The sequence below is a fragment of the Procambarus clarkii genome, chromosome 94 (genome assembly GCF_040958095.1).
Source record: "Procambarus clarkii isolate CNS0578487 chromosome 94, FALCON_Pclarkii_2.0, whole genome shotgun sequence".
Classification (NCBI taxonomy): Eukaryota; Metazoa; Arthropoda; class Malacostraca; order Decapoda; family Cambaridae; genus Procambarus; species Procambarus clarkii.
In genome coordinates, this window is record NC_091243.1 from 5,526,707 (window position 1) to 5,548,428 (window position 21,722).

General features: G+C 46.2%; 1 protein-coding gene across 3 annotated transcripts in view; it reads right to left on the bottom strand.

The window, feature by feature from the left end:
• Positions 1–281: 281 nt before the first annotated feature.
• LOC123747287 (clavesin-1) overlaps positions 282–21,722 on the bottom strand; it is a 58,706-nt gene continuing 37,265 nt past the window's right edge. For 2 of the 3 annotated variants that reach the window (XM_069319777.1, XM_045729370.2), the window contains exons 2-7: positions 9,912–10,109; positions 8,585–8,806; positions 8,291–8,484; positions 7,603–7,719; positions 7,103–7,196; positions 282–3,545 (exon numbers count right to left, since the gene is read on the bottom strand). In XM_069319777.1, coding sequence (XP_069175878.1) covers positions 3,400–3,545; positions 7,103–7,196; positions 7,603–7,719; positions 8,291–8,484; positions 8,585–8,806; positions 9,912–10,104 — 966 coding nt within the window. In that variant the 5' untranslated portion in view covers positions 10,105–10,109 and the 3' untranslated portion in view covers positions 282–3,399. Of the gene's footprint in view, positions 3,546–7,102; positions 7,197–7,602; positions 7,720–8,290; positions 8,485–8,584; positions 8,807–9,911; positions 10,113–21,722 lie in introns of all 3 variants that reach the window. The other variant, XM_045729369.2, reaches the window with a different exon arrangement.

Below are 21,722 nucleotides of genomic sequence, written 5' to 3' on the forward strand. Positions count from 1 at the left end.
TCTGGTCAACATTTTCAGCCACGTTATTGTGACTCCTCTTCTGCACATTATATTAAAATTTATTTTGATACATTGCCGTCTTCTTTATATACTTTTAGGCTCTGTAATCCTCTCCTTTATATATTTATTCCTTTACGCAACAATGATCACAAACACACTGATCAAGTATGCAGAATAACCACAATGTGAAAATTAGAGAATGCTAAACGCGTTTTCGGCTAATTCGCCTTCATCAGAGCAAAGTAGTAACTTCTTTTATATTAGGACAGTTATAAGAAATATAATTAAAAAGTTCTTTATTCACATCTGTTTTGGAAGGTGCTAAACAAATTTACATGTAATTAGCTCACGTTCGGGCAGACCAAGAACAAAATAGTGTTGTGTCTGGCTTGTAACAACTAATCTTAAAACTAAACTAGAGTTAGTATGGGTAAAATTATGTATTTATTGCCTAGTGTACTCACCTAGTTGTGCTTGCGGGGGTTGAGCTTTGACTCTTTGGTCCCGCCTCTCAACTGTCAATCAACTGGTGTACAGATTCCTGAGCCTACTGGGCTCTATCATATCTACGTTTTAAACTGTGTATGGCGTCTGCCTCCACCACATCACTGCCAAGGTTCACACACAAAGTGTGTGTGTGTGTGTGTGTGTGTGTGTGTGTGTGTGTGTGTGTGTGTGTGTGTGTGTGTGTGTGTGTGTGTGTGTGTTTGTGTGTATGTTTGTGCGCTTGAGTGCGAGCCGAGCGCACGGAAGCGCTCTTGCTTTTCTGCTTTTTTGGAGTGCATCTTCTTGTACGTTGAGGATGTTTCAAGTGCCTTATATCGAGTACTAAAGACATACAAAAAGAAAGAACTCCTAAATTATGACTAGAGTTCGTTACGATAAGTGTAATGTGCTCTTACATGTTGACCATTGGTATTACCGCTATTAAAAACGTGGAAGAAACACTACATGCGCACTCCCGGGATGATATTCATATTAAAAACACTTCCAGCTTTGTTCGTGATATTACAGCTACTTAGTGCAGAGCCGAGTTGTAAACAACGCGAGATGGTGAGTATGATGGCACTACATCGTTTAGGAGAAGCTGGCCCTGAGAGTTCCTAGGCACCAGAGGGAGAGATGCAAGAGCTGGCCCCTGAGAGTTCCTACGAACCAGAGGGAGATATAGAAGAGCTGGCCCCTGAGAGTTCCTACGAACCAGAGGGAGATATAGAAGAGCTGGCCCCTGAGAGTTCCTACGAACCAGAGGGAGAGATACAAGAGCTGGCCCCTGAGAGTTCCTACGAACCAGAGGGAGAGATACAAGAGCTGGCCCCTGAGAGCTCCTACACGAGCCACCAGAGGGCGAGATACAAGAGCTGGCTCCTGAGAGCTCCTACACGAGCCACCAGAGAGCGAGATACAAGAGCTGGCTCCTGAGAGCTCCTACACGAGCCACCAGAGAGCGAGATACAAGAGCTGGCTCCTGAGAGCTCCTACACGAGCCACCAGAGGGCGAGATACAAGAGCTGGCCCCTGAGAGCTCCTACACGAGGCACCAGAGGGCGAGATACAAGAGCTGGCTCCTGAGAGCTCCTACACGAGCCACCAGAGGGCGAGATACAAGAGCTGGCCCCTGAGAGCTCCTACACGAGCCACCAGAGAGCGAGATACAAGAGCTGGCCCCTGAGAGCTCCTACACGAGCCACCAGAGGGCGAGATACAAGAGCTGGCTCCTGAGAGCTCCTACACGAGCCACCAGAGGGCGAGATACAAGAGCTGGCCCCTGAGAGCTCCTACACGAGCCACCAGAGAGCGAGATACAAGAGCTGGCCCCTGAGAGCTCCTACACGAGCCACCAGAGAGCGAGATACAAGAGCTGGCCCCTGAGAGCTCCTACACGAGCCACCAGAGGGCGAGATACAAGAGCTGGCCCCTGAGAGCTCCTACACGAGCCACCAGAGGGCGAGATACAAGAGCTGGCTCCTGAGAGCTCCTACACGAGCCACCAGAGAGCGAGATACAAGAGCTGGCCCCTGAGAGCTCCTACACGAGCCACCAGAGAGCGAGATACAAGAGCTATGAACATCACGAAAGGTGACGCTCTTCACGAAACACATTGGTACATAAATAATAATACAAAAATAATAATAAGAGATTATTAAAAGCAAAAGATAAGAGTTATTTTCCCCCCTTATCATTACACAGGTTTGAAAAATTATAAAGCAGTTCACACCAATGTTGAATGAGAAGCCATACTCGAGATAATGTCTTTGTTTATAAGAACCCAAGTTCGGCTTCCTTTAAAGACGTGTGGCACATATACATGTCTCATACATCACTGACTACTTCTTCCAGCTTCTTGGAAAATATCTTCAGATGCTTCAAGTACTATTCATTACCGATATAAATATCAGCTGATACCACAAGTGCGCTATTAAAGTATAAATATTAACTGTGACTTTTGATGTAAATATTACAGAATTTGTTCACAAAAAACAGGTGTTTATGCGTTCTGACATTTAGCTTTTTTTATTATCACTGGAGCAACTTGCAAACACACTAGTCACGGCAGAACGTTGTGAAAGCTGCCGGGGCTGAGCAGCGCCTCTTGTCTTGGTGGGTTCAGGACTCCGGGCAACATTCATTGGTCTTGGTGGTCGTGGTTCACATCGGGTGGTCATGTAGACTATGGGTCACATCCGTTGGTTCTGGCCACTGCGGCCCATACCCGTTGGTGCGGGCCATACCCGTTGGTGCGGGCCATACCCGTTGGTGCGGGCCATACCCGTTGGTGCGGGCCATACCCGTTGGTGCGGGCCACTGTTCGTCACTGGTTCAGGGCACTATTGGTCACATCCGCTGGTTCCAACTGCTGGGGGTCAACATCCATTGGTTCTTCATGCCGTGGCTCTGATGCAGCTCTGCGGCTATCACAGTTGGGAACGTGGCAGAATCAACACAAATAAGGTAACATTCCTTCTCCTCTTCGAGGGTTGAACTTTAGCATCGCAATGCATTTTAGCCCGTGAACAGCAGTCAAGGTTCTGTTTCAGATTTTTTCAATTTCAAAAACTCATATTATTGCTATTTAGATCTTCTATGTTAGATGGTCAAAAGCTTTCCTGCCATAGCCTTTAGAGTTTTATTTTCTCGGTACCATTAGATACAGGTGTTATTATATATATATTGAACAAAATAATGATCTGTTTCTCAAGTGAACGGATAACGCTGCCGCTCTACTCAGCGACCCATATGACACAAGTCCCTTAAAGTTAATAGATATCCAACAGTCACTTGATCAACAATAGTGTCACTGTGTTTTGAACTGGTTGAGTGGCTCATAAGAGCTGTTGAACTATTACAAAAAGATAAATCACATTCTAGATCACATTCTAGATTATGAATAATCCCCATTTAGTCAATGTCAAGTTTCTTAAAGTTCCGCTGGATGGTGTTGATCGCCTTCTCGATCTTCTTGGTCTTGGGCTTCTTGTTGATGTTCATCTGGTCGAGCATCACCACGCGACTTCGTACCGCCAACAGCTCCTTCTTGTACATCTCTGAGGAGGAGAGCAAAGGATGACCTTCTTAAAACTTAGGTGTAAACAAATTATACAAATTACTATATATATACAAATACAACTATACAAATTAACTATACAAATTAAAAACTATACAAATTAAACTATACAAATTAAAACATTCATCAATATGAGCAAACTTAATTGCGTATAGAGCATTATATGAACATAAAGGCTAAAGTAGGAACAAAAATCATGTATGAAAAATATTAGCCCTTGTGGAGCCAAAGGGCCGGTGGGTTTACAATGTGTATACTAATGAGGCCATACTGTGTATGACCTCATTAGTATATACACATTGTAAACCGCAGGTTGTACACCTGTCCAAGTTATAAGTGGAAATGTGGTTTGTGGACTTGTAGCCTGAACAGGGACTCGTCCAGCACACACACATACCAGGCCTGTGTCTCTCTCACCCTCCTCCCACACACCACACCACTTGGCACCAGGATGACAAGGAACAGTGATGAGGCCCAGTGTGTAGTGATGGTTACAGTGATGACCTCCTGCAGTTGAGATGGTTACAGTGATGATGTGAGTAGTGTAAATGGTTACAGTGATGATGTGTGTAGTGTAAATGGTTACAGTGATGAAGATCACGTAAAATGGACCTGCTTTCAATAGGATCTAAAATGCTTGTCAACAAGCCATCTCTTTACGGCAGTAATTGCTAAATAATTCCAAGTATCCAGCTGGGAGCCTCCTCCATCCTGTGCTGACTACTAGTTTTACTCTGCCCTGTAGACCTGTAAAACCACTGTAAACATCACTCATTATATTTCCTCATAATCAACTTCACATTTCTGGCAGGAGTTCCAATGCCTTTTGAACATTTTCCCCCCCCTTCGTAAGTTTGTTTACAAAGGTCAGCATTCCCCAGATCCATAATTCCCAACCATACAAGCTGAGACATTGACCTCAATAACGTTACCTTCGACCAGGTATTTAGATGACCTATTATAGATTCCCTAAAGTGACAGTTTCGACTTTCAGCTCTCTGACACCATCATAACAATTTACAAGCGAGATCTTTTATTCTTAAATAGATCTTAAGAGATCTTAAATTGAGAACAATTTACAAGATCTCAGAGAATAAAATATCCCAGATGCATTTCGAAATTCTTTACTGAAATCTCTGTTATTTGGACTGGATGGTAGAGCGACAGCCTCGCTTCTTGCAGGTCGGCGCTCAATTCCCGACCATTCAAGTGTGGTGAGTGGGAGGGGGGATGGGAAAGAGGGAGAGAGGGAAGGGGGTACCCCGGGCACAGCCAGGTATCCCGGGCACAGCCAGGTATCCCGGGCACAGCCAGGTATCCCGGGCACAGCCAGGTACCCCGGGCACAGCCAGGTACCCCGGGCACAGCCAGGTATCCCGGGCACAGCCAGGTACCCCGGGCACAGCCAGGTACCCCGGGCACAGCCAGGTATCCCGGACACAGCCAGGTATCCCGGACACAGCCAGGTACCCCGGGCACAGCCAGGTATCCCGGGCACAGCCAGGTACCCCGGGCACAGCCAGGTATCCCGGGCACAGCCAGGTACCCCGGGCACAGCCAGGTATCCCGGGCACAGCCAGGTACCCCGGGCACAGCCAGGTATCCCGGACACAGCCAGGTATCCCGGACACAGCCAGGTACCCCGGGCACAGCCAGGTACCCCGGGCACAGCCAGGTACCCCGGGCACAGCCAGGTATCCCGGGCACAGCCAGGTATCCCGGACACAGCCAGGTATCCCGGACACAGCCAGGTACCCCGGGCACAGCCAGGTATCCCATCTAATATTTCTATAATTTTGCTTTCCCAACGTCTGTGGTTGGAGCCCAACAGCACTAGGTCATCAGAATAACATACATCATTGTTCTTAATATAAAAACCCACACTTGTGTATGTGTGAAATTTATGTAAAGAATTTACACCAAGTCTTTCACACTCTCCTGAGTGCTGTGTCAAGGTCTGAGTGTGTGGTTAGGACGAGACTTACATCTCAACGTCTAATTATTGATGATTAGATGATGTAAAGGTGGAAGGGGGAAGGGGGGGCTTATGGTGCGGGTGGTAGTGTGGCGTGTGTGTGTGTACTCACCTAGTTGTGCTTGCGGGAGTTGAGCTTCTGCTCTCAACTGTCATCAACTGGTGTACAGATTCCTGAGCCTACTGGGCTCTATCATATCTACGTTTGAAACTGTGTATGGAGTCTGCTTCCATCGCATTACTGCCTAATGTATTCCATCTGTTCACAATTCTGCCACTGAAAAAGTTATCTCTAATGTCTCTGTGGTTTATTTGGATACTCAGTTTCTACCTGTGTCCCCTTGTGCGTGTACCTCCCGTGTTAAATAGTCAATCCTTGTCTACCCTGTCAATTCCCTTGAGAATTTTGAATGTGATCATGTCTCCCCGAGCTCTTCTGTCTTCGTATCGTGAGGTGCAGTTCACGCAGCCTTTCCTCGTAATTCATGCCTGTTAGTTTTGGGACTAGTCAGTGGCATACCTCTGAACTTTTTCCAGCTTGGTCTTGTGCTTGACAAGGTAAAGGTTCCATGCTGGGACCGCATACTCCAGGATTGGTCTTACATTTATGGGTAATAAGGTTCTGAAGGATTCCTCCACACAGGTTTCTGAAGTCATTTCTAATGTTAGCCAGCCTTGCATACGCCGCTGATAATATTCTTTTGATGTGGGCTTCAAGAGACAGGTTGTTTGGCGTGATGTCAACTCCTAGATCTTTCTATGTGTCCGTTTCTTGAAGGACTTCATCTCCCATTCGGTATCTTGTGTCTGGCCTCCTATTTCCACCGCCTAGTTTCATTACTTTACATTTACTTGGATTGAACATTAGTAGCCATTTGTTGGATTCAGTTCGTCTAGGTCATCTTGCTGTCTTCTTCTTTCTTAACCCTTCTCATAATCAGCAAACATTGAGAGGAACGAGTCTATTCCTTCTGGGGAGATCATTTACATATATCAGAAACAAAATAGGTCCAAAGTTTGAACCCTGCGGGACTCCACTGGTGACGCCTCGCCACTATGAGACCTCACCTCTTACAGTGACTCGCTGTCTCCTGTTGCTTAGGTACTCCCTTATCCAATGGAGTACTTTCCTTTTCACTCTTGGATGCATCTCCAGCTTGTTCACTAGTCTCTTATATGGTACTGTGTCAAAGGCTTTCTGACAGTCCAAAAATATACAGTCTGCCCACCCTTCTCTTTCTTGCCTGGTCACATAATTCAATTAATTCTGTGAGGCAGGATTTGCCATCCCTGAAATCATGCTGATGTGATACAAAATTCTTTCACTCCAGATCTTCCACTAGTTTTTCTCGCACAATCTTCTCCATCTTGCATGGTATGCAAGTTAGGGACACTGACCTGTAGTTCAGCGCCTTCTCTCACCCTTTTTGTATATCACGACTCCAATGGTGTCGCGATAGTGGTGGTGGTGGGTGTGTGTTTGGTGGTTGATGGGTGTGGTGGTTGGTGGTGGTGGTGGTGGTGGGTGTGGTGGTGGTGGCAGCAGCAGCAGAGGTACTCACGGATCATGTCAGCAATAGGGATGGTGCCGCCGTACTCCTTGGGCAGGATCCGGGTAGGAACACTCTGCCTCAGCCCGGCCTCGTCGCTGTGGACCTGACGTCACAACACACACACACGTAATATATATATATATATATATATATATATATATATATATATATATATATATATATATATATATATATATATATATTATCACCAATCCCCCAAATAATTTAGATACATTCTCGCCTGCTAAGTTTATATGCATATCACTTAGTACACAACTATCATAATACTCTTGCTGATACGTGCTAATTAGTCACATTCAGGGTAATTTATTTGAAGAACTAGAAAACACGACTGAAGGAACGTATATCTGAAGCTATCTTTGTGATTGTTATTTGTAATAATTGTAATATTGATCAATACTGCCTTATACAATTCTCAAGACTATGACAAGTTTCTCATCTGTTTCATTTGTTTTGGACAAGTTAAACAGAAAGTGTCGCAGGCTTACCTGGAACCTGTTCTTGATCTTATCGGAGAGGAACGTCTTGGTAATTTCGAAGACAGCGTGGAGGGCGGTGGGCAGGTTAAGGATGTGGATCTCCTTGTGACGCATCGGCACGGACTTCTGCGGGTGGGTCAAGGTGTGAGGCTCTTGTCTCAGTATACATACCCTTCACAGCTCTGGCACCTCACTATACACCCCTCACAGCTCTAGCACCTCACTATACATCCCTCACAGCTCTGGCACCTCACTCTACACCCCTCACAGCTCTGGCACCTCACTATACACCCCTCACAGCTCTAGCACCTCACTATACATCCCTCACAGCTCTGGCACCTCACTATACACCCCTCACAGCTCTGGCACCTCACCCCTCACAGCTCTAGCACCTCGCTATACACCCCTCACAGCACTACCACCACCACTCACAGTGACCCAGGCGTCACTTAGAGACGCCTGCTGACTGTTTACAACTGTGACTTAAACCTCACAGAGACGCCTGAATCACTGTTGATATTACAAAATATAAACTAAAGATGAGGATAATTATACAACCAGATTAATTCCCAAGCAAAGTAATGAAAAGATCTTTTACCAGACTAAAATCTCACACAATACATCGAAAGAACGAAATTATCCATTCTAAATTCCATAGCAGGTAACCTGATGGTCAAGTTATGGCTGAACCGCTTACCTCACAACACTGGAATGCCTTGGCGACGTCTGACGGGGTCCACAAGGCTACGAGGGCGAACCCAACGTCCTTCTCGTCGAAGATATAAGTGAAACCTCGCACTTGGTTCTCCTCGTCTTCTAAAAGGGATTCACAACCCATCTGCATGGTCCTCATCATCTGGGCGGAGTTGAAGCGAGTGGTGTCCAACCTGCCTGTGAAGGGGTCAGGTCTCAGGTCATGTACTCTCGGTAGTTCGCCTCGAACCTCACTTGTCTGTTGGTCTCCCTCTTACACACACTCATTCATTCTCACCTGCAATGTTGAGGAACACCCTGCGGCCGGAGTCGTCCCGTTCTGGCAGGGCGAAGAAATAGCCACAAGAGACGAGTTCGTCGATGTCGGGGTCACGGACGTCGAGGCCGGTGAACCACTGCGGATGCTCCCTCCGCATGTGGAGGTACTTCACCAGCAGGTCCTGCGACTCCTGCACACGAAACTTCTTCATCCGCAGGAACCGCAACAGAAAGTTCCCATCTGTCGAAAACGTAATAAAATAAAACTCAAGACACGTAGCTAGCTTTTTGACACACTGCTCCTCTTCATATAGTCTAGGGTAGCTGCACAAATGCAGATGTACCTAATGTATTAATAAAAAAAACTTTCATAGCTGTGGGAAGTGTTAGTCCTTGTATATATGTCGTACCTAATATCCAAACCCGCACTACTTCGCCTAGTAAGCAAGGCCTGATTTGCCTTTCAGAGCGATTTTCGGTATTTTTCAAGTATTTCTTTCCAAATTAATTCTTTCCTAACACTTTTAATGTATTAGGAACTAGAATTACTGACATTAGAATTATTCAAATTTGTTAGTTTTGAGTCATATTAAAAAAATCTATTCATATATAACGTAATAGAAAGCTTCATCATATTATATATCCATATCATATAATATATATATATTATATATATATATATGACAGTGTCAGACCACGGAGGAAGAATTAAAACAGGAATTTCCTTAAGTACTTTCGTATTTAATAATACATCTTCAGAAGGAATACAATACGTATATTCCTTCTGAAGATGTATTATTAAATCGAAAGTACTTAAGGAAATTCCTGTTTCAATTCTTCCTCCGTGGTCTGACACTGTCACATATTAATATGCATACATGCATACATTCGCTCATGTTTGATATGAGTCATCATGTGATGATCTCACTACCTTCCCTTCCAAGTAGTTGGTAAGTACTACGTAATAAAAGGGAGACCACTAAACCATTATTTTATACCAGAAAGTGATTTAACTTCGTTTATTTCCGAGACAAAATACATGAGCATCTGTGGTATTCTAAACATTTCACAGTGTAAAAGTCCCCATGAGAAGAAAACTTGCTGACTCAAATACCGAATTTCGTAAGACAATGTGCGGACCTCCGGAGTGAGCAGATGAAAACTATTGTTTATAACACTTCCGCTAAGTGTTGCAAGTTATTTATGCTTGTATATTATGTGGTATATTTCGGTGTGGTAAAACTAATTGCCTTTCAACACTGCACCTCTCCCTTGAGTTGGCAGTGTTGGGGCGAGCGTGAGACAGGCAGCACAACAGTGGTTGCCACACGGAACATTACACTAACCGAGCCTGCACTTGGTGATGGCCGGGTTCCTCCTCACGAAGTTCCGCATCTGCTGGAGACCGGCAGCGCGGCTCGCATCGTCTTCGTTCAGGTCCCTGGAGGCAATTTTCTTGACCTCCGAGGGAAGGGTACAGACGTAGTGATCCTCCCCCAAGACGTCGCTCACCTCCGCCGCACCGTGCGGGCTGCCCATCACTCCTGCTGGCACAGAAAGAAATGATGTCGTTAGTTCAGAGAATGTTACAATAGCGTGGCTGGAAATTTATGAGGAGTCCAGGACGGACCCAAACGTCGTCTCTTTCATTTGTCCATATGTGTGTGTGTGTGTGTGTGTGTGTGTGTGTGTGTGTGTGTGTGTGTGTGTGTGTGTGTGTGTGTGTGTACTCACCTAGTTGTGTTTGCGGGGGTTGAGCTCTGGCTCTTTGGTCCCGCCTCTCAACTGTCAATCAACAGGTGTACAGATTCCTGAGCCTACTGGGATCTATCATATCTACACTTGAAACTGTGTATGGAGTCAGCCTCCACCACATCACTTACTAATGCATTCCATTTGTCAACCACTCTGACACTAAAAAAGTTCTTTCTAATATCTCTGTGGCTCATTTGGGCACAGTTTCCACCTGTGTCCCCTTGTGTTAAATAGCCTGTGTGTGTGTGTGTGTGTGTGTGTGTGTGTGTGTGTGTGTGTGTGTGTGTGTGTGTGTGTGTGTGTGTGTGTGTGTGTGTGTGTGTGTGTGATAATGATGGCGTTGCTACTACTACCAACATACATGATCATTTTCATTTCTTTACAGGAAACAAGAGAAGCGTTATAGCAAAACATTACAAAGTGCTCGAGAGAACACCTCCCGTATTGTACATAACCTCCCCACCCTATCGTGCCTGAAAACGTATCATTAAATTTAATGTTACACAAACAGTTGTATGATTATTTAGGCTAAGAAGATTATAAACTTGACCCCTGCATATTGAACATGGCGTAGGGGAGAGAGGGGAGGTTCTATCAGGGAGCAGATGGGGTGGGTCTGCGCGGGAAATCGGAAATTAAGACCTGAACCAGTAGATAAGACTCCAGAACATGGAACGCGACAGTAACGGGAGGAATCTGGAATAAGTTGATGAACCCTAGCACAACATGAAAGGTTGAAGGATCTGTAGCGGCAGGACGTACAGAGATACCAAGAAAGTCCAGACAGACTGAACCTGTCTGGAAGCTGGAAGGGCAGGATAGGTTGAGGAAAGTGAGAAAGAGACTGATAAGCCTAGAAGGAGGAGTGGAGGAGACTAAGGAACATACAAATGGGAATAAACAGAGGAACCAGGAAGGACGGCCCAGACTTAGGAACCTGGAATGGGGGAAGGCAATGTGGAATTAATTTGCATACGCCTTTGAACAGAGTTCCATTAAATAACAAATACTGTAAAGGCTTAAATAACAAAAACAACAAGTGTGTGACAAAGGTTCAACGTGCTCGTATTTGAAGCTAACCTCTGACCCCTGAGGCAGCAACCTGAGAGTGTTGCCCTCCTGGTCGACTGTGACAACCCCCCCCCCCACCCCAGGATGAGGTAACGGTGACAGCTCCAAGGCCCCGTTACTGCGGTAACACAACACCAACATTACGCTCATTATAAAGTTATTGAGCTGCCTAAAATAACAATAACGCGTTCTATAAGCGATAAAATAAATTTATAAAATGACAGAATACAGTTTTTCGCAAAGTTGTTAGGTAATTTATAGAAGAGATTTTACCGGACAAATGAATTGGAAGATGGAGGGGAGGGAGGGGGGGGAAGGGCCAATCCCAAGGCCAACACGCTCACAGGATTGGTCTCCACCGGACTTTCTCATCACGACTTCGCTCCATAGATGATCTTCATACTAAAATAACTGATGTGATTAACAGGAGCTAACTGTAACCCGAATGCACAAGGTGTATGTAGAACATCAACATAGTCTGGCATCATGGTGTGACTTCGTAATGACTGTGGGCGTGTTGCGACTTAACAAGCCAGAGGTCAAGTATACTTAAGCTGGAATAAATTTCCTCACTAAAATATTTCAAAGACTGTTTTTTATAGAACAAGTTATACAAAATGTAAACTGTACAAGGGCTTCATAATGACCAACTGGGACTCTAGAGTCGACCACGAAACCAATGGTGAAAACTGGTAATATTTGAGCGAGGGAGACGAGGGAAGTTTGAAACACGAGTCACACACATCTGCAATTTATGAGTTAAGTTTCAAAGGTAAATATAGTAAGTTAAATATATGTTAAGAGTCATTGTCTAAGCCAGTCGAATGCTGGAAAGGTGGAGGTTTGACGCTATAGCTCGACACTACAGGCGCAGCTAGGTTAGGACATCCAGGTGAGCGCATCCAGGTGAGAGAGTACACACTCATTTACGCAGGAGACGACGAGGGTGAATGTACCATCACTGAAGGGTCGGCAAAGGTCACGTCCTCCCCCCCCTCCCTCACCACAGACCTTGTGACCTAGTAACCACCTACAACACACACAACATACACAAATGGTTCTACTTCACTACTGAACCTCTCACCTGACGCGATACTTGACACGCTCACGGGACCAACACGAGTGAAAGAGGCTTCAGGTTCCAGTCACGTTTCAAAGTCATCCACAAAGCTATTATACTATTAAATTACGTAACAATAATTATGTAGGTTAAAAGAAATTGCAATTGTCATTTGGTCTTGAGCCAATAATGTCATACAAGGTAGTACGAGGTTAGTGAGTGCGAGGCCCATCGTTCAGCCCGTTCTCCCGAGCGTTCCCACCGTCAAAAACCTGTTGTACTAAAGTGCCCGAACCTAACCCACCCGAGGACCCACGAACACAAACCATGACAAAGTCAGTTTCGCGTACCGCTACTATTTTCAGTACATCAGCTTGTGGCCTTAGGGAAGTTATACGCCAAAATACTATGCAGTATTCCTGCAGGAGAACGGGTGGCGTGGTTGACCCGCCTTCACACTCCACACCGGCTCCAGGGCGGCCTTGTGGGGCGGCCTCCTGACGCGCCTCCAAACATTCTCTGCGGTGTTCCGACGGTGAGAGGGAAGAGCGGGCAGCTTGTTGGCGTAACTGGCACAGCCTTGGCTACCACACACACACACACACACACACACACACACACACACACACACACACACACACACACACACACACACTGGTGATAGCATGAAATGGTTACACCACTCAGGCCGCTTGGTTACACCACAGTCTATTTTCATGTTGTTTGGTCTGCAACACAAACTCTTTTGTGTTGAAATATGATAAAGACTTGGCAATATTTCAGTAGTTCCGCGCCACGATATCCCTCACAACGTTAATTAGTCCTTAATATTGAAAAAAATACTTTGGTAAAGTCTAAGACATAAAAAATATCACTGGTACTTTGATCATGTGGGTGTTAGTACCCGTTACTTGTTAATACTGGTATGGAAACAGGGTTGTTGATCTATGGAATATACCACATATCAGATATGAGATCACTGCAGTGGTTCAAGCTTACATTAGACATATACGAATGAGTCTGGGTGGTTATAAGTAGCAGCTGCCGCCCAGTGGTTAATAGGCCTCTGCACTTCTAGTATTTTTATATTCTTATATAAGTTTTGTCGGGGACAGAAAGCCAGTGTATATATTCAGGTCATCACAAGGTCGAACTACTGACCCTCCCCAGGATACACTCCAATAACAGTTGCCTATTTCCAAGGTTCCTATTTACTGCTAAATCAACAGTGTTCAACGTGTGGAGCTTCTGATCACCTGGAGCCCCACACACTTCACCTAGAGCCCCACACACCTCACCTAGAGCCCCACACACTTCACCTGGAGCCCCACACACTTCACCTAGAGCCCCACACACTTCACCTAGAGCCCCACACACCTCACCTAGAGCCCCACACACTTCACCTAGAGCCCCACACACGCCGAGCTGTCAGATATTCTTGTAGCCAAGTCGTACTTGAGCTGTGACATCACCTCTCACTCTACTGACTTTCCCAATTCACGTGTTTTGTCTGACATATTTCATTGTGATGAACAATGGATCTGCCACTTGCTGTATGCACGCTTTTGTTGTCTTCATATCTACCGAGAGTTCTCGTCCAACGACACCCCCCCCATTTGCTTGCCCAAGATTAAGTTAAGCAGTTGATAAGCTCGCAGCAAATACTGCTGACGGGCTCACCATAGCCCGTTCTACTGGAACTTATTGTTCTGAGTAGCTGAATCTAAAATCATTATCAACTGCGTTAACAATGTGATGGTCTTGCAGGCCAGTGTGAGAGGGCCTCCACACCCCTTGGCTGTGACTCCCTGGGTAAGTCTGTAGACATAGCCATGCCTGGCTTCATAGACTAGGACGTATACAGCCTTGATTTTCAGTTATTTAATATCAGTAATGAGGAGAGGGAGAGAGATAAGGTGTCTATTGCAGTATTTTCAATCATTTTGAGCGCTTGACTCTGACATGTCCTTCAATTGTGCTGTCGGGTTGATGAACAATGGGGTACAATTCACCTCCCAGGGGTACAGTTTACCTCCCAGTGGGTACAGTTTACCTCCCAGGGGGTACAGTTTACCTCCCAGGGGTACAGTTTACCTCCCAGGGATACAGTTCACCTCCCAGGGATACAGTTCACCTCCCAGTGGGTACAGTTTACCTCCCAGGGGTACAGTATACCTCCCAGGGGGTACAGCTTACCTCCCAGGGATACAGTTCACCTCCCAGGGATACAGTTCACCTCCCAGGGGTACCAGCAGTTCCCGCCCGCCCTGTAGCTGAACCGAGTGATCTGTAAGTGCATATTGTTTGATAATTTCAGGTTGTAAATGGTGGTTAAAGAATATTTAATTTAGCAGCAAGCTGAGCATGAGGGATGTGTGTGACTAGAGTCTTGGTGGGGGTGTGGAGACGTGAGGACGTCAAAAGCTGTCATGAGCCAGGGAGGCCGGGATGCCCTGCTTGTTCGCCCTCATCCCTCGTGCGACCCAAGCGCCAAATTATGAGTGGTTGTTCGTTGAATCCCTCCACACTCGCTAGTTCCACTCCGTGTGTCTTGTAAAACTTCGTCTCATCCAATGTTATTGTCGTTTCCACGCGGAAGCTTTACAATTATCAACAAATTGATTTCCAATAATCAATCTTGAACGCTAGGTATATCTAATTACTTTGGTTGTTACTGGACAGCCAAGGATGATTCCGAGGGCTTTGTTTTGCATTTGTCAAGTTTGTCAATACTGTAACCGTGATACCCTGCCCTAAACGCTTTGCGTAATAGTGGCTTTAGGCATTGTATGTACTAGCTCTATCTATAAATCCATCAATGTTTGTATCACGCCTTGTATGCATGTACTTTACCTGAATAAATCTTTGAATTTTGATTTTTTTAATACAGGACTAAGGCTGGTGCATGATATTTTGTCAGCGATCTCATATATGCTCAAAAACATCACGTCTGCTATTTTAACATTTAGACCAGAGTGTGAGTTACACCCTACAACAGGTCTAACAGTCTTGAGCCTATCTTTACATTGTTGAAGTAATTTATTACCAGTAGCCAGGGTACAGTTCACCTCCCAGGGGGTACAGTTCACCTCCCAGGGGTACAGTTTACCTCCCAGGGGGTACAGTTCACCTCCCAGGGGTACACTTCACCTCCCAGGGGGTACAGTTCACCTCCCAGGGGTACACTTCACCTCCCAGGGGGTACAGTTCACCTCTCAGGGGGTACACTTCAAATCCCAGGGGGGTTCGTGGTGGTTAATGTGCTGACACAGGTGTGGCTGGTGGCCCCCTAGTGTGCTGACACAGGTGTGGCTGGGGGCCCCCTAGTGTGCTGACACAGGTGTGGCTGGGGGCCCCCTAGTGTGCTGACACAGGTGTGGCTGGGGGCCCCCTAGTGTGCTGACACAGGTGTGGCTGGGGGCCCCCTAGTGTGCTGACACAGGTGTGGCTGGGGGCCCCCTAGTGTGCTGACACAGGTGTGGCTGGTGGCCCCTAGTGTGCTGACACAGGTGTGGCTGGGGGCCCCCTAGTGTGCTGACACAGGTGTGGCTGGTGGCCCCTAGTGTGCTGACACAGGTGTGGCTGGTGGGCCCCTAGTGTGCTGACACAGGTGTGGCTGGTGGCCCCCTAGTGTGCTGACACAGGTGTGGCTGGTGGCCACTAGTGTGCTGACACAGGTGTGGCTGGTGGGCCCCTAGTGTGCTGACACAGGTGTGGCTGGTGGCCCCCTAGTGTGCTGACACAGGTGTGGCTGGTGGCCCCCTAGTGTGCTGACACAGGTGTGGCTGGTGGCCCCCTAGTGTGCTGACACAGGTGTGGCTGGTGGCCCCCTAGTGTGCTGACACAGGTGTGGCTGGTGGCCCCTAGTGTGCTGACACAGGTGTGGCTGGGGGCCACTAGTGTGCTGACACAGGTGTGGCTGGTGGCCCCTAGGGTGCCGACACAGGTGTGGCTGGTGGTGGTCAATACTCTCCAGTCATCCACAACACACAGGTGATTACCACACACCGGCAGAGTACTACACTTCCTCTATACAAATTTCCAGTCAGGATCCCGTGTGCGCGTGTGCATGTGCGCGTGTGCATGTGCGCGTGTGTGCAGTGTACAGTCACACGCGCCTACATAGTGAACTGGATTTTCCAGTTGGCAAACCCTACACGTTAACTGCACATAAACCATTATTAAAATAAGAATATACACTTACAAATACACGCAAATGTATATTATATATATAATTATACACAATATATATTATTATATTATATAATATATATATTATATATATATTATATATATATATATATATATATATATATATATATATATATATTATACACAATCCCGAACGTTCGAACATACACGAACACACACACACACACACACACACACACACACACACACACACACACACACACACACACACACACACACACACACGTACACACGTACACACGTACACACACAAAATGTACATGGAAATCCCCCAGGAACAAGAAAGTGAAAGGGACGAAGAAGGAGGTGAAAGAGAGCAACAAAGAAATTCGAAAGAAGGGAGAGAGAGAGAGAGATCAAGAAACCACGAGAAGTGGAACAGGAACCACGGATCAGAAGCGAGAGAGAAAAGACGAACCAAGGACATGGAACTACACATAGAACATAACAAAGGAACAGAGATAAATGCGGAAATTAACCATGCAATAAGAGAGAACAGTAACCAGGGACTATTATGAAGAAGAATAATGGAACAGAGGGAAAAAGGAAAAACAAAATGGAGAGGAATCAACGAGCAAAACAGAACCCCAGAAGAATAAGATGTAGAGCAAGCAAGGTACAAGAGAGAGAGAGAAGAGGAGGTTCGGAGGGCAGAGTGTTATAGTGACTTTGGAGTTATAGTGAAGGGAAAGAAGTTGTCATCTGGTGGTGGACCGTCTGCAAGCTGCCTACATTGTCTGCTGTCATCCCTGCTGCTGCTGCTGCCTCTGCGTTGCATCAACCTCTGGTTTTTGTGAGAGTGAGAGCTACGTCCCCCCCCCCCTCCCCAGCCCTCATACTCATCGTTACCTCATCTTGTGAGTAACGACACTCACAAGTTTATCGTCTCTGCGATTGAAATGTTACCATTATGCAATTTATAAGTGGATATTTTGTTGCTTAAGTATCGTAAGTAATTGAATGTAGCAGCTTGATTGAAGCTGTAACATGGCGGTGTGGCGCGGTGTGGCGCGGTGTGGCCCAGTGTGGCGCAGTGTGGCGCGGTGTGGCGCGGTGTGGCGCGGTGTGGCGCGGTGTGGCGCGGTGTGGCCCAGTGTGGCGCAGTGTGGCGCGGTGTGGCGCGGTGTGGCAGGGTAACAACCCAGGAGAACTGGGGCCACACACCCACCACAGAGCTGCCTCGCTGGGTCAATACCGTCTTGTTGCCTCCTGTCACCGCTAACCCGCCCCATCCTGTTGGTGTTGGAGTGGTGGTGATGGTGGTGGGAGGGGGGGCATTGTTGGTGGTGGTGTTAGGGAAAGGCATTGGTGGTGGTGAGGGGGAGGAGGCATTGTTGGAGGAAGCATCAATAATAATATTATGGCAAGCATCCTGGAGATTTCAACGCTGACGAAAATAATAATCTAGACGTGTCCTCCAGCCGTTCACTCCGGGAGGGAGTGGAGGCGGTGTTAAGGGAATACCTGGAAGAGTAGGCCCAACAACCCACGACTACCCTGGGCGCCAATACCGGTCAATAGGCCTAGAGAAGCCGGCCGCTACAAGAGGACCGGTCAGCTTGTCTCCTCCACTCACGTCTCCCGCAGCACCTTCACCAACACCACTCCTTACGTCACAGTTCCAGTACGTTTATTGAGACAATAAAAATCTCAAAGGGATAGAATAACTTAGGCTATTTCTACCCCCTTATGTCACAGTCTGTGATGAAGATTAAGCATTCTTTTCCCCCTTCAATGTTGAATTATCCAGGATGTTAGTTTTATTATCATTTTTTTCGAGAGCTATAGCTGGCATATCGCTGGAAAAAGATAGTATGCAGAGGAATATTATTTTGCAGATAGAAAAGGGGTGAATATTTGACTTTTTGGCTAATGTCTTTTGGCCAGATTGTGTAGGTTGGTACTGAACCAATACAAAGCTAGCAAAACGCCAGGCGAGTGGGTTTCCACTTCGCCACGGGGCTTGTTATGGGAGTCTATCCCTCTCATTTTCCTCAAGTTCTCTCTACCTCCTTCCCTTTCCTCCCGTTCTGCTTCCTGTTCTTTCCCTTCCTCCCGTTCTCTCCCTCCATCCCATTCTCTCCTTCTCCTTCCCTCTCTCCTCTTTCCGTTCTTTCTTTCAGTGGGCAAAACATACTCGAGTATCAACGTTATCGACGTCTATTCAACGTCGCTAACAGCGGGAACTTCCATCGACACTGTAGACACTCACACCTACATTTCAGGCTTAACAGGAGTCCTTAGTTGTCGCAATAGGAGTCAATCCTACTTACGGAGCAGCATGGGGGGGGGGGGAATGGTCGACCCCCAGCCCTCCTATGACACCCGTCATACCATCACACATCACCCTGGAACGTTAGGCGAGACCAGACCAAAGCATCCGGCTCCTACGGATGCCCCTACTTAGGATCCTACGAATCCTAAGATCAGCCCCTTTGGCCTGGGTTCATAACAGACATTCATAGAAACAGCTAAACATTTATAATTATTTCTGCCTATACATTTAAACATTTTTTGTTTAAACGAGTAATGATAAATTTACATTACATTTAAGATATTATGGTGGGAAATGCCGTGAGCCGTATGGAAGAGAGCAGACTTTCACCTGGGAGAAAGTCTTAACAACACGTAGCCATCAACGACAGAAGTAGAGAACACCTTGGCACTCAAGGTGTTAAGATATGCATGGATATCATCAGAAAATTAATTGTAGTTCCTTGAACGATGGACGAAAGAATTGTTCCAATTTTCGTATCTCGTGTAATAGTGACTGGTGAGTGTACTCACCCAGTTGTACTGGTCTAATTGTGCTTCCAGGGTCGAGCATCTGCTCGTGTGTGCACTCACCTATTTGTGCTTGCGGGGGTTGAGCTCCGGCTCTTTGGTTCCGCCTCTCAACTGCCAATCAACTGGTGTACAGGTTCCTGAGCCTACTGGGCTCTATCATATCTACACTTGAAACTGTGCATGGAGTCAGCCTCCACCACATCACTGCCTAATGCATTCCATTTGTCAACTACTCTGACACTAAAAAAATTCTTTCTAATATCTGTGTGTGTGTGTGTGTGTGTGTGTGTGTGTGTGTGTGTGTGTGTGTGTGTGTGTGTGTGAGCGCCCACTGACTCACGGCCGCCGCTTTGGGATTGAGGTCGACTGATACACCACCCTCCGTGAGAGGGCGGGGGATCTTTCACCAAACACAAGGGGGCGGCAATAATCTTGGCGCGACACTCCGCCAATACCTTAAAGTCTTCAAAAGCTTTGGCCACCACTGATCACATTGTCTGGCCGCTCTCACACCTTAGTGTGTGCAGGTGTACCCACCTGGGTGCACGCTCCTGGATGCTGAGGCTCGAGCCTCAGCTCTTAAGCCCCGCCACTGGACTGTCAACAGTTTTAGGCAGCGACTCTATTTTGTTGACTCAACTGTGTATTGAGTCACCAGTGATAAAGTACTTCAACTGCTCGATTGGAGTGTGTGTGTGTGTGTGTGTGTGTGTGTGTGTGTGTGTGTGTGTGTGTGTGTGTGTGTGTGTGTGTGTGTGTGTGTGTGTGTGTACTCACCTAATTGTGCTTGCGGGGGTTGAGCTCTGGCTCTTTGGTCCCGCCTCTCAACCGTCAATCAACTGGTGTACAGATTCCTGAGCCTATTGGGCTCTATCATATCTACACTATCATATCTACGTGTGTGTGTGTGTGTGTGTGTGTGTGTGTGTGTGTGTGTCTGTGTCTGTGTCTGTGTCTGTGTGTTCACCTAAATGTGTTTCCACGGATGTGCAGTTCCTTACTCCCTCTCCTGAACTGTTTCATTGTAATGAACTCGCGGTTTTCTTCTCAAACTTGCAAATGATATTGTGTACAGAGTAAGATACAATAATTGTTTATCTAGCCTTACGTATTCACTTATAAACAACAATAATAATGAAGTTTTTTCTTACAACTGTGGCTTATTTGAGTCTTGTTCATATCTATGTCTCCAAGCTTTGAGCAATGTGTTGTAAATTATGCTTAGAATCTTACATGTCGCTATCATGTCTCCCCACATATTTCATCTAATCTCCAGTGTGCTGTGGTCCAGTTCCCGCAGTCTTTCCTCGTAGTTCACGCCCCTTGCTGAATATCCTTAAACCTTTTCTAATTTTATATTGGGCTTTTTCTTATATCACCCGTATGACTTATTTCTTAGTGCCTTGCAATATTACACCGCGGGAATGAAACTCGGTCACTAACTCCGTCTCGCCTTCCCATTATCACCCCCTTCAGGTGTCTGGCCTGAATAATTCACTAAGGACCGCTTCTTAATGTATCATTGGTGATGGACGTCCATTGAATGCTCAGTCGCTGCTCATCTTTGACAACTCGTTGGAAAAATATAACTATATTAACTACCTTAGTTAACTTAAACCACCGGGTTGACTAGTGAATTTATGTAAACAAAAATATTAACATACGGTAAATTATTTAGACAATCCGTTAGGTGTGTGTGTGTGTATGTATGTATGTATGTATGTATGTATGTATGTATGTATGTATGTATGTATGTATGTATGTATGTATGTATGTGTGCGCGTATTAACTTTACTAACTAGTAAATCATATATATACAACACGTAATAAATAGGTACAAACAAAACAAGTCATTCATAAAATAAACAACTCATCATTAACACCAAAATGTTGAGATCTTTGACCATGACCTATGACCCGAAGAGCCAGTCTCCAGCCCCTGACCCAGCGGACACGCTAGGTCATCAACATTTGTAGGTCAGCTTTCGAGAGGCGCCGTCCGCAGACGAACACACCCGCAGACAAACTTCATCCCATGCGACCGAGAGTCAACAATTACACAAACAATGATACACGTAAGAGTTGTATAAGAGGCGCCTTGCGCAAGACTGGTGGTGAGAGACTGGTCGACGTCCAGCCCGTGTATCATTAATAATAACCTGACGGCAGACTTGGAGCTTGACGTTTGACGTATTGGAGGCCGTCACTTAACGTTATCTGTGCGTACAGCAATGTTGTTATATAGTGATATTCACAGTACAGAGCTTCGGAT